General features: G+C 48.9%; 1 protein-coding gene across 1 annotated transcript; it reads left to right on the top strand.

The window, feature by feature from the left end:
- The first annotated feature begins 974 nt into the window (after positions 1 to 974).
- Positions 975 to 12209, top strand: PTGR3 (prostaglandin reductase 3). The gene is made up of 2 exons (XM_012465421.3): positions 975 to 1183; positions 7631 to 12209. The coding sequence occupies exons 1-2, from the start codon at positions 975 to 977 to the stop codon at positions 8553 to 8555; spliced, it is 1134 nt and encodes a 377-aa protein (XP_012320844.1). The 3' UTR covers positions 8556 to 12209.
- The last annotated feature ends 1331 nt before the right edge of the window (positions 12210 to 13540 follow it).

Below are 13540 nucleotides of genomic sequence, written 5' to 3' on the forward strand. Positions count from 1 at the left end.
AGTGCAACGTCTCCAATCCAGTTAAGTCCCTCGGCATCCCCAGCTAGAACTTTAAAATGTGTCTGTGCTCTGGGAATTTGGCCTTCTGGTTTTCAGTATGTGTGTTCTCCCCCAATGGGGAACCTGTAACAGTCTTACAGAGCTACCTAAAACGTTCATGGAAAAACACGGAATCTAGGCCAAAATAAATAAAATGGCTTAGTTCGTGCAACTTGCATGGGACAGACCCAGGACAGAAGGCGCGGGCCAGGCGTCCCGGGGACAGGAAGCCACCCGCCTGGGGCGCGGGAGTCTCTGGGCTTCTCCCCGCCCCGCGGTGGGTGCGGGTGCGCGTGCCGCGGCGGCGGCAAGGGCTCCCCCGCGGCCCGGGGCCCCCGGCCGTGCCCCGCCGCCCGGGCCGCGCTCGGGGTTGATTCGTACCACCTTGCAAGGAAGTGAACGCTTCGCACGGGAAGGGGAGGCGCCAGCGCCGGCCGCCGCGCCGCTCCGGGAACGCCCGGGGCTGCCGCCGGCTCGGGGCGGAGAACGAGTCCCCCCGCCGCCCGCCGGCCACCCCCCCAACCCCCGCCGGAGAGGAGTCAAATCCGGCTTTTCGAGCCCGGGGAGGGTGGGGATATCCGGTGCCTCTCCCGCGCCAGGAGGAAGGGGGAGGGAGGAAAGGATCCTTGGCCAGTCTGCGCCGAGCAGATTCAAACCAAAACAAAAAGATTAAAGGAGCAGCGGCCGGGGCGGCAGCGGTCCCCAGGCCGGGACACCCGGGGCGGCGCGCCCGGGTTTGCGGGGGCTGCGCCGGCGCCGGGGAGGCGGGGGGAGCGCGAGCAGGCGTCGCGGGCAAGAGGGGGGAGCCGGGGGAGGGCGCCGGCCGGAGGAGGGGCGGACCCGCCCGCCCGCGCCCAGCACAGCCTAGCCGAGCGGCCCGGGCGGGGCCCGACCCCGGCCAGCGGCGGCGCAGAGCGCGGGCGGAGGCGAGGGCAATGCTGCGGCTGGCGCCCGCCGGGGCCCGGACCATCGTGGACATGTCGTACGCCCGCCACTTCCTGGACTTCCAGGGCTCCGCCATTCCCCACGCCATGCAGAAGCTGGTGGTGACCCAGCTGAGCCCCAACTTCCGCGAGGCCGTCACGCTGCGCCGGGACTGCCCGGTGCCGCTCCCCGGGGACGGAGACCTCCTCGTCCGGAACCGGTGAGCCCGGCGCGCCCCCTTTCCCGCCTCGTGCCCCCGTCCTCGCCCCTGGCTCGCGCCGCGCTGTTCCCGCCGTCCCCAGCCCGCCCGCGTGCCCACTCTCCGGCGCGCGCTCGGGCGCACAGCCTGACTTTGCGAGATCCCGGGAAGTTGAACCCGCCGCCATCTGGCGAAGGCGAATGTGATGTGACTGTTGCTGGTGTAAATATCCGATGCCACCGAACGTCCTCATAACTGAGGGTTATTTTAATTTGGGATTCCCCTCCCCTCCTCCAGCCCTCCCTCCTCCCCCTCCCGTTCCCGAAATAAAACCGACGGGACCCAGAAGGGGAGGCTCCCCGGCGGCCCACCCGCGCGCACCCACAGTTCCTGCGTTGACATAATCTTTAGGGTGGAGCGGGAGCAGCCTGGACGCAAACCGCGACGTGTAGGTAAACGTGCTTTGGAGAAAGGCGGCTGGGACCCGGCTGACATTTCCTGTGCCCTCCAGGTTGGCAGCCGCCTTGCAGTGGCGGAGCCTGTCGTTGGGTGTGTGGGTGTGCATCTCGCCTGTGTAGTCTGCGTGTTGTCAGTGCAGTGTGACTGTTGTCTGTCCCTTGAGTGTAACGACAGCCGCGTGGCGCGTGGCCCGGACAGCTGGGCGAGGGTCGGGGTGGGGGCATGGCTGCCTTTGCCTGCACGTTTCGCAAACATTCAGTTGACACCCTGGTTGTTGGGAGACCTTCTTGCTTCCCTCCCCCCACGCTCCCCACCGTAGTGTGTTTCCGCCTCACTCATCTTTACTAAAACTGGCGTAGCAACAGGGAAGAAATGGACCTCACTCTGTGTCGGAGCCATGCCCTCAGGGTCTCTGCTCCGTGGGTCCCCGGCTGCCCGACTTGGCTGGCAAGGCGCTCCTCAATGCCCTCTGGCCTGCTAAGTCCCATCGAAAGGGTTACGGTACTGCCGGTTTCAAGTTGAATAATGTCGAAGGGGAGGAGTAAGTTCTGGCTGTAACTATGTTGTAAATTGTGTGCCGGAAAGTACTGCAAGTCCCCTGAACGGACTGAAGGACAAAATGTACCCTTCCTAAGTAGCTTGGTGCAGCACTGAATCTGTCCGTTTTCGAGATTCCTACCGGCCTTCCTAAAAGACTGTAGCATTGAAGAATGCTGATCAGGATATAAAACTTTTGGAAAGCTTCTGGAAAGAATGACTGAACCATGGGTGGGATTGTGTGGAGGCGGGGGTGGGGGGCTGGTCTGGAATGCCTGAAAGGGGAGTGTGTAGGGATCCTTGAAAATGTTTGCATTGGCTGTGGACGCAGCAGAGGGTTGCTTCATGATGGGATGAGATGCCAGTGCTGTTGAGAGAGCGTGCACCCGGCCAGGCTAAAAGGAAGGGCTTCAGTGTGTGTTCTCGGAGAGCATACAGAACGCACGAGTGATTTGCTAGAAGTTGAGATGACACCAGACTGAAAAGATTTCCAAACAAACTTTAATGGGCAAGAAGTTCCACACAGGATTTTTTCCTTTTTCTCCTTCTGATACAGTATACTCTTGACTGCAAACACCAGTATAAACACACACACAAGTTTGTGAATAAAAGCCCTTTTGGAAATGGTGTGATATGGGGAGGGGGTGACAGAGAGAGGAAGGGCAGGGGGAAGGTGGGTCCTTAGAGAACTGTAAGGCACAGCCTGGAGGGACCACCCGCCTTCGGTGGCGAGGTGGAGAGGGCTCCCGCAGGGCTGCGCGGGACCTCCTGGGCCTCTCTAGCTGCTAGTGTTAATCAACTCTGTGGTGTTTTTTTTTAGCTCCTGTGATTCCTCTCCCTTCAGGCTTACTGCTGCCCTGGGACCCCTCCCTTTCCCCTTCCCCAAAGAGCTGTTCTCCCCTGGCGTCAGTGGCACAGCCTGGGTGCCTAGGCACTGCCTGCACCGGATCACCAGGGTTGGTCCCAGTCAGGAGACACGTGGATCCCTGAATTCTGTGGTCAGAGCGCGGGAGTGCAGCCTTCTCTGTTTGGAGCTCCTCAGTGTGCCCCACTTTCAAATCTATGCCTCTTTTTTCCCTGCACACATGCCAAGAATCCTTTTAATATAAGTAGTATCTCCATATGAACTACCTGACCTCTAGTTTCTACCCTGAATCCTTCACGGAAAAGAAAGGGGCCAGTTTTCTTTTGAATTGGGAGGGGATAGAATCTGTGCCTCCCCCTTTCCCGACTCTGTTGGAAAATCTGCTCCTACCACCACGTTGTAGGAAGATCCTGCATTCTTGCAGACAGTGTCAGTGGATGTGACATGTTACCGAATTTTTTAAGAATAGAGGCTTAATAATTCACTGCAGGTTAGTTCATTTTAATCCTAGACCAAATCTCCCCTAAGCAATGTCAGTTGCTTTAAATTCTATGCAAGTGCTTCTCATTTTTATTATCATAAAATCTGCTCTCGGATGAACTGAGTAAGCCTAAATTCACTTGTTTGGAAAGCTGTTTGGAGGTTTTAATTGTGCTCTGCCTGATTTTTTCTTTCAGTGAATCATTTGCACGTTTCGTTGCATCTTAGCAGAAAATACAAATTCTTCATTCACAGGGAGGGACGTGCTTGTAAGCTAGACATTGATTTAGAATAATAAACTTTACTATTTAGGAAAGATGTAAGAAGGGGCGTGTAAAATCCCTATAGAATGTGTAATTGATGGCCCTTTATCCAGTTCTTACCTTACTGTTTTCTGTATCGGAGAACAACTTCCCATCTCCCCCTCTACTCTCAGTGCTTAGAAAAGAAAAAGAAAGACCCCCAGGTTAAGTCAGTTTATGTACTATTTTTAGCTTTTTTCCTAAGAAGGTGACAGATTATTTCGTTTCCAAATATTTCTAACGATTTTCTGCTCAAGTGTAAGATAATGGAGCAAAGAGTTTGTAGGAATGGCTAAGAGAAGGTGGGGGATGGGGGAGGCGTTTTTGATAAACGATTTGTTGCTTACGGGAGGGGAACGGTATTTTTCTGCTGACTCTCCAGGCCGAGATTTTTTTCCTTTCTTTTTTTCCTGTCTTTCTTGCCTCTTTTTCCTTCCTTCCTTCCTTCTTTCTTTTATTTTATTTTTAAGACAGGTCTGATTTGGACGAGTTTGTTTTGTCTCCCAGTATTGAAGGCTTTTACTCTGGACTTGAATCCTCGCCTTTGGTTTTTGTTCAGAGGAAAGCGTTCTCCTCCCCTCCTCGGGATCGCTCTGTTTCTCAGTAAACGTGAAGAGGGGGTTTAGCACTTTTTAGTACAAATAAGCCGAGTGACTCTAGAGGATCTAGATTTGGAGAATGCCTGCGCCGGTCCTATTCTTTTTTCCTGGGGTTCCTGGATTTTAGTCTTTTAAGTGGATCCTCCCGTCGGATTGCTAGAATCCTGCGCTCATTACACGCACATATTTTCCATTAAAGGGGGGCACAGGGAGGGTCTCCAAATGCGCGCATCCTTTCCAGCGTGTCCCTCTTGCCTTTCTGCGGCTCCCTGACCCTTCCGTCCCTGACCCCCGTCCCGGCCCAGTTCCCTTTGCGCCTGCTGCGCTTGAACTTGTTTCTGGCGGAGCTGAAGGCGTGAGCTGCGGACCCTCGCGCAGAGGTAAGGACTCAGGCGGGTCCTGGGCTGTGGACGGTCCCTGCCAGCCGCGGAAGCGAAGCCACGTCCAAGCGGGGATCCCGCTGGAGGTGGGGGTCCGCGAACCGGGGACTGGGAGACCAGGGAGAGGGCGCGGTGCGAGGAGCCAGCCGAGCCACCAGCCACCCCCGGCTCTTGCCGTCAGCCCGCCCAAGCCTCCTTCACCGACGACGCAGGCTATTTAGGAGACGGCGGGGCGGGAGAGTGGGGGTGAGAGATGGGGGTGCTTGCGAGGCCAAGGTCACGGTCAGGCCGCCGGCGGGCCCTGTCTAGTGGCCGCTGCGCTCCAGCGCGCCGCGTGCGCGGAACTCAGAACTTGTCCACCCTGGCGGAGCAGCGCGGCCGGCGCTGAGACGAAAGACGCGGACTGTGCGCGCCTGCCGGGGCCCCAGCCCGGCCCAGAGAGGCCGAGGTCACGGTCGCAGGCCCCAGTAGCCTCAGCTCCACCTCGGGCCCGGCCTGCACGCTCCCAGCCCGCCCGGGAGTTGGGGTTCTTGATCCCCCTCTCCGTGGTGGCGGCGGGGAGGCCGAAGGACTGCGCGGCTGGAGCTGGCAGCAGCGGTGGCGGCACTTCCGAGGGCGAGGGCGAGCTGGACAGAGCCTGGACGGGCGCGCGGGCCCTGCGCGGCTGCTGCCACCGCTCCAGCGCCTGCCCGTGCGAATCACCACGATGTCTGGTGTGGCTTTTCTAGCAAAGCCCCCTGGCAAACTCAAGCAGCCGCGGGCTGGCTGCAGCCATCCCGGCTCCCAGCACAGCCCTACTCCCCCCTCCCAAACTTGACCTCTGCTAACCGGGTCCAGCGCCAGTGCGCGCTCCCCAGGCTGCTCCGGTGTGTGTCTGGCTTCGTCTCTCCAATTCTTCCCGGGAAGTGGCAAACCACAGCCTGGGGCGGGGAGAGGGGGAGCTGCGTTTTCTTCCTACAGAGCACCCCGACGCGCGCCCCTTCCAAGGTGGGGAGGACTCCCACGGCTGCCGTCTCTGAGGGGTTGATGACCCGGGCGGCCCTCCGAGCCCAAGGCGGAATCTCCCTGCAGAGGAGCAGCCACTGCCTTTGGGACTTCGGAGATGCGGGGGGACAGGCCTGGAGGGATGAAGGGCGTGGGAAGGGTTAATCGTGGGCCGGGATCCCACAGACCACAACTGGCAGTGGGTCGGCTCCTGACCCCCACCTCCAGAGCAAACCCTCCGTCACTTCCACCCCCACGGGCACCTTTCCTGGAGTTTGCTTCACAGCCTAAGGCAGAGGCACCGAGACGGGCTCCAGCTGGCTCTGCCCTGGGCTGCTGCTGTGAAGTCCAGAAGAAGCTCCTGGGAAGCAGGCCCTTTTTACAACGCCAGGCCTTGAGAATTACGTAAATTTAAAGGAAAGATGGCAGGTTCTTTCCCTTCTCTAAAAATAGAATGTAGAAAAAAAAAATAGAACTTAGGCATCTTGATATTAAATGAGAAACTAACAAAACTCATCTTTCCCCCCTAATGATTGTATATCTTCCATGGGTATGGAATTGTGTGGGGTGTGACTGAGGCTGTGTGGTGTGCTGGGTCTGAAGGCAGCTTGACATAAAAGAAACCAACTGCTCCCCGCGTTCTTATTTCTCCACCATACAGAGACTTTTCTGTCCTGTAGATACACGAGAGATGATGGTGAGTGAGCATTTATAAACGCAGAGTATTATCTATATCACAGTGAAAGTGTGTCGCATACAGGGCAGTTTTGGTTAAGTTAAATTAAAGGTGAATTTCTCTAAAATGACCTACCTAACAGCTTCCCTCCTGCCACCAGTCTCTACCACCTTTTCATAATGTTACAGGTGGAAATGACATTTTTAGGGTCTTCCATGTCCTCCTAAGCCACCTCCTGACATTCTTAGTAGATGGCTTTTTTCTTCCTATGTATCAGGATATTTTTGTTATGAGGTATACTGAGATGAAAAAAGCTGGGAAAAATAGTGGCCTCCCAATTAAATTGACTCCGGATACCAAAATGAAAATAATCATCTGGTATTAATCAAGTTAAGTCTCTGCTTCTTGTTGAGGAAAAATATAGTGACGATTTGCTTTTCTTTTCATCTGAAAAGGACTGTGAAATGTTGAATGCCTCATAAAAATCGCTCTACCCAATTTTTGTTCAATTAATCAAAATGCATGTTTTCACACTAGATGTAGTTACATCAGAGAGAAAATTTGCGACAGCCACTCTAACAGTGCTTCGAGCAACTCCTGCAGGAACATGTAGCAACCAGTGACCTTGCACATTCCATCAATCTTTAATAATATCATTGTCATTACTATTATTATCTTAAGTGTTAAATTGTTGCCAGAATCAATACAAGTCCACTTCTTTGAATATATTTTATCCCAGTGTTGTTTTTAACATCTTTGTTAAGAGGCCAATTAATTTCCATCTCACAGCTCCAGTGAAGTTTATATGTAATGAGGGCTTCCTGATTCTTTTTCTTTTCTTTTTTTTTTCTTTTTTTTTTTCGCTTATTTCTCCTTTTGCTTTTGAAAGAAAGAGGACAGAAATAAATAGCATGTGAAACAAACAACTTGCCATTTAAAATGATATGAAATAATTTCTAAACTGATGAAAGGCTAAAATATGCCAAAACTCCGTACAAAGCACATTGAACTAATACTTGTTTAATTTCTTTGTTTATCTGAGCAGGAGGACTTTCTCAAATTCTATCAGATTGTATAGCTTAGCAACCCCTCCACAGTCACCAGAATAGAGGAATTTCTCTAAGCAGAATCGAAAGGCTTAACAGAAAGCCCATCGTAAAATATTTGTTTGTTTGTTTTCTTTTAGATTTGTTGGTGTTAACGCATCTGACATCAACTATTCAGCAGGCCGCTATGACCCCTCAGTTAAGCCTCCCTTTGACATAGGTTTTGAAGGCATCGGGGAAGTGGTGGCCCTAGGCCTCTCTGCTAGTGCCAGATACACAGTTGGCCAAGCTGTGGCTTACATGGCACCTGGTTCTTTTGCTGAGTACACACTTGTGCCTGCCAACATTGCAACTCCGGTGCCCTCAGTGAAACCCGAGTATCTTACCCTGCTGGTAAGTGGCACCACCGCATACATCAGCCTGAAAGAGCTCGCAGAACTGTCGGAAGGGAAAAAAGTTTTGGTGACAGCAGCAGCTGGGGGAACGGGCCAGTTTGCCGTGCAGCTTTCAAAGAAGGCAAAGTGCCATGTGATTGGAACGTGCTCTTCTGATGAAAAGTCTGCTTTTCTGAAATCTCTTGGCTGCGATCGTCCCATCAACTATAAAACTGAACCCGTAGGTACTGTCCTTAAGCAGGAGTACCCTGAAGGCATCGATGTGGTCTATGAATCTGTTGGGGGAGCCATGTTTGATTTGGCTGTAGATGCCCTGGCGACCAAAGGGCGCTTGATAGTAATAGGGTTTATCTCTGGCTACCAAACTCCTACTGGCCTTTCGCCTGTGAAAGCAGGAACATTGCCAGGCAAACTGCTCAAGAAATCTGCCAGCATCCAGGGCTTCTTCCTGAACCATTACCTTTCTAAGTATCAAGCAGCCATGGGCCACTTGCTCAAGATGTGTGTGAGTGGAGACCTGGTTTGTGAGGTAGACCTTGGAGATCTGTCTCCAGAGGGCAGGTTTACTGGCCTGGAGTCCATATTCCGTGCTGTCAATTACATGTACATGGGAAAAAACACTGGAAAAATTGTAGTTGAATTACCTCACTCTGTCAACAGTAAGCTGTAAAAACAGAACAATGACATAAATCAAGGGGGAAAGAAAATGGGTACTTTATGTCTCAGAATTACTCAAATCAATTTATTTTTAGTTGGTAATGGATATAATATTTCTTAAAACAAAAGTAAGGTGTTAATGAATAGGTCTCTCCTTCTCCTCCTCCTCCTCCTCCTCCTCCTCCCTTGGGAAAAGAAATGTGCTAATAAAACCCTCCATGGCTAAGAGGCAAAACGTTTACATTCAATTCTTTAGCCATGGATGGTCTCATTCCAGATTTTACTGTGCCAGGGAACTAAATTAATTCCCGATGCCAGATCTGATCGAGTCAGTATGTCTTCAGCTTGATGAGATTTTGAAATCAGTTTTGAAAGTGGTTCCTGAATTCTTCTTTGCTTTGGGAGAATTTGGTCTTATACTAATAAGCAGTTCATGGGTGAGAAATGTGGCAAAAGCCAGCCATATATTTTCAGAATCTGTATCCTCAGGAAATGGTCTTTTTTTTTTCTATAAATCACTGACCAACTATCTAAATGGAAATTTGGGGGAATTCCCTCCCAAATTTGATTTTGCTATTAGAAAAATGATTCCATGAACACAGATGTGTTTTGAAGAAGTATCACATAATGGCTTTTATCTCCCATCAACCTGGAAAGGCACATGTGAAATGGAAATGTTCTCTTTCCTCTGAAGCAGCAAATTAATGTTGAAAACTTACATAGACAGAAAGTAGGTTTTGGAAAGGGAAACCACAGGCATTAGGGAGACTTAAAATTAATATAGGCACAGAAAAGAGAAAAGTATGCACTGCATTCACAGTGAGGGTTTGCCACAAAACGCAGTCCTGGGAGGAGGTGCTGTCGAGGCACACCACACCGAAAGGCCTTGGTGACCTCGTGCTCCACTGCCTGAGGTATGGTGTGTCCCGTCGCCCTGTGCACAGTAGGGACCTCAGTCATCAGAATACATTCGCTTCTCCTTGGAGGCTTTCAAACTCAAAGCTATGTGTTATCTCTGATTCTGGAAACAGAATAGCAGCCACTGATTCTGCATTCCCATTTCCCTGTCCACACGTTCTGGTGGAATGAGATGCTCCTTGGCGTGGTAGCCTGGTGTCCCACGCTCACCCACCGACCACACAGGAAAAGCCGTGAAACCTGCGCCCTCTCTTCTGAATCACGCCTGTGGCTCATCTGCTTCCCTCTTAACCTTCAGTGCCCTGAAGACTGCTGCCGCTGTCACCGTTGCACTGACATCCCACGGTGCCCTTCTAATTGAAGGTGAAGCCCACCAGATTATTTTTCAAAGTCTTAGGTCTCGGTGTATCTAACCTGCTCAATAAATATGGATGCAATTAAAGATGCTCCAGGAAAGTTAGGGACTGTATTTTTCTTTTCTTCCGTCGTCTGAGGAGCCAGGAAATCCTACTGCTGAATAGCTGTTAGTATCTATTTTACAAGATTTACTTATTTTCAGGTACCTAATGTAGCTGCTAGCATGCATGCACAACAATACAATTTATATGGTAAATGGAACCAAATAATGGCTTCACTGAATGTTATGGCTGCACTGAAGGGAAATGTCACGGTAAATAGCTGCCAAATTATGGATCATGCCGAAGTGTCACAACTGCACTAAAGACAAATAGCACTAGAGGCTATTGCCACTGTGACGCTTTTGAGTTATGAAGAAGGGTAGCGGCCTGATGCGAGGCTCTTTGTGTCCTCATTATAGCAAAGGGTTACTGGTGCAGGGGACTCGGAAAGGCTGTCCAGGGTGGTGCTTAGTTATTCATCTGTCCCTTTCAGACCTAACAGCCACAGCAACACGGGAAGAGACTTTGCCTGGCTTTTACATTCGCAAACAAACAAAGGAGGGGCGGGGAGCAGGTTTATGAATGTAACTCTGCGCAGGAAATGACTGGTAATGGAAAAATGTTGTAATAAAATAATCTAATCAAACAATATTATTAAATTTCACGTAGTATATGTCCGAAAGGCTTAGTTGCTTCTTACGCAGATAGATGTGTGAAATCTAAGCAATAATGTACTTTCTCCCTTTGTAAAGACTTGGGGAGTAAGGACATTACCAACTAAATTGCTTCTTCGAAACTGAAGTGAGTCCCGGTTTCTTTCATTTTAATGGGAGGGTAATAAAGATGAAAGACCAACATTTTAACTGATGGATCCCTTAAGCTACAGAATAGAAATTTATTATGTTTTGAGGGAATATACTAAATTCAGCTATGTAAAATAAAATTCAGACACCCAGGATTAAAATAAAATATAATCTCAAAACCTCATGTTTTCTCCTTCCCCAAACTGAGACAGTGCACCGCATGCTGTTCCCACTTAGAAAACAAGCATGAACGATTCCGCCCATTCAGATAATGCCAAAAATATGTTGAAACTTTTTTCTTATTCTTTTGAAAAATGATTTGTAAATTGAGGGTCATAGTTCAGCATCAGTTTCATCTTCTGGGATTATTGTTCAAGACCAGCATCTAATGGGAGGTGAAATGGTACGACGGTCTCAACACCTTTCTTCTGAACTGTAATACATATCACAAAAAGTACATCCATAATTCAGGGCAATTGTCAGTCTTTGTTTTAGAGAAGGGGCCAGGGTGGAACAATCCCAGTGGATAAATTATTTCTCAGTGTGGACTTCTCTGCATGTCGGGCTTAAGGTCACCAGCCGGGCAGGGTGGAAGGAGCTTGCCTCTTGAGAAACCAAGGAGGCCCAGTGATCTGTTACCATTTGGTTATGACTTCTAAAGAGCCAAATGCTCTTCCTTCAAACCTGTTTTGCAGGCAGAAAATACCAACAGTGTCATCTGATGTCCCTTTGATGATGACTGGTGCTGTTCACCGACTTCACCATTAAAAAAAATTTTTCAGGGAATAGTTTGCAAAGAAATGAAGGAAGTTTTGCATGATGTGTTCTATAAATTGTCATTATATGATTTCATCTGGATGAAGTTTCTCAGGAGTAGAATAGAGCCTCTGTAAATGGTCATTAGTATCACATTCTGTGTTTATCTAATGAAAGTGCAGTGACAAGTAGCTGCTTCTTATTAAAATGAAAATCCTGCGTTATGTACTTGAGGAACATTCCAGCTAATGAGGATGTAATGTCCTCAGTACAACACAGACCTTCTTTCTGTGTTCACCACCACAAGATGCTGGAAACCTGACAAATGATATCATTTAAGACACATGCCTGCCTTAGGGACCTGTTTTTTGGCTTCCTGTTTCTGGCTTTTATTTGGGTAACATTTATAATGGCCACCCGACTTGTACCTGGGTAATGTTTTAACCCCTTCCCCGAGCTCTCAATTAGCATGAATTTACTACAGTCAGGGTTTCCTTTAAATTGGGGTGGGGCTGCTAAGCACTGAAGATATTTTTCATGATTACTTTACCATATGGACATATGGGATAAATACCGTATTTCAGATTCATATAAAAATAGATGAGTAGTGCACAGCCTTCAGAACAAAAACAATGAAAAACAAGACCAAACACTGGCAACTTTGGACGATAATCTCCTAGGTGTTAAACAAGTTTTCTGAATGGAATCTGGATGCAGAATGGCCGGATCTGATGAATTCATAATTTTCTACTCTAAACTTTCTACTCTCTTATTAAATATTTTATTATTAAACTCAAGAATGATCTATGTAAACTTTGTGGGCTATTTTGTTGAAAGTTAGTTGTTCAGTAACTAATTTCCCAGTTACGGCCCAGAATTAAATGTTTGTGATCATATTTCAGAAGTCAGAATGCAAAACTGGATTATTAATATGGTTGGTGTGGTCACTTTAAACTGGATTACCAATACAGTTGGCGTGGTCACTTTAAACTTTATTTTCATTTTTTTTCTATTTTTAATTTTTGTGGGTGCATAGTGTATATATTTATGCGGTACATGAGACGTTTTGAAACAGGCATGCAATGTGATATAAACAAGCACATCATGGAGAATAGGGTATCTACCTCCTCAAGCATTCATCGGTTGAGTCGCAAACAATCCAGTTACACTCAGTTATTTTAAAATGTACAGTTATCATTGGTTATAGTCACCCTGTTTTACTATCAAATAGTAGGTCTTACTCTATTTTTTTTTTCATTTTAAACTTCGAATTTTATTTTTCCTAGGCTTATAGCATCATGCTATCCCTCGCATAAAAGGAAGAATGCTTGCCATAAGAACCTTAATGCTGTTACCATGAACAAACTTTGGAACATTGGCAAAAAAATAAAGAACAAAAAAGTTACACAAAACACACAAATTATATTTTAGTACTATGTATCAGATCAAATGATACTTGGTAGCAGTTGATAGTCACAGGAAGTCAAGGGCATATTTCAATTATGTCTGCTGGAATCCTGTTTCATTCTTTCCCTAGCTGAGTAGCTAGTGTGACACAGCGGCAAGACTAAAGGGGCCCGTGGTCCACACTGTCCTCGAGTCCCTTCTTACCTGTTACAGAACTGCCCATCGGTGCATGCAAGCTCCCTGCATCCCAGGAGGCAGGAATGTCCTCAGGAGGCATGTCAGACGTCCTCAAGCCATAGGGTAAGTACCGTGGGGAGCACAGTTTGGGGAACCAATATGTCTTCATGTATCCTGAGAAGCACTGGGCCAAAGTACAGACTTTTGTTTTTTTTTGAGACAAGATTTTGGCTCAGTCACCCAGGCTGGAGTGCAGTGGTGCAATCATGGCTCATGGCAACCTCAGCCTCCCAGGCTCAATCGATCCTCCTACCTCAGCCTCCTGAGTAGCTAGGACTTCAGGTGTGCACCAGCATACCTGGCTAATTTTTTGTATTTAGTAGAGATGTCTTACTATGTTGCCCAGGCTGGTCTCAAACTCCAGGGCTCAAACAATCCTCCCACCTTGGCTTCCCAAAGTGTTGGAATTACAGGCATGAGCCACCATACCTGGCCTAGGTACAGAAATTTGAATATGTGCCTCCCAGCCCAAGCCACAG

The sequence above is a fragment of the Aotus nancymaae genome, unplaced genomic scaffold (genome assembly GCF_030222135.1).
Source record: "Aotus nancymaae isolate 86718 unplaced genomic scaffold, 86718_ANA_hifiasm-v0.15.2.pri h1tg000020l, whole genome shotgun sequence".
In the NCBI taxonomy this organism is placed as follows: Eukaryota; Metazoa; Chordata; class Mammalia; order Primates; family Aotidae; genus Aotus; species Aotus nancymaae.

Excerpts from the sequence above, each read along its gene's own strand:
- PTGR3 (XM_012465421.3), top strand. The coding sequence starts at position 975 with ATGCTGCGGCTGGCGCCCGCCGGGGCCCGGACCATCGTGGACATGTCG. Across the intron at positions 1,184-7,630 it reads GACCTCCTCGTCCGGAACCG|ATTTGTTGGTGTTAACGCAT; the intron begins GTGAGCCCGGCG and ends GTTTTCTTTTAG.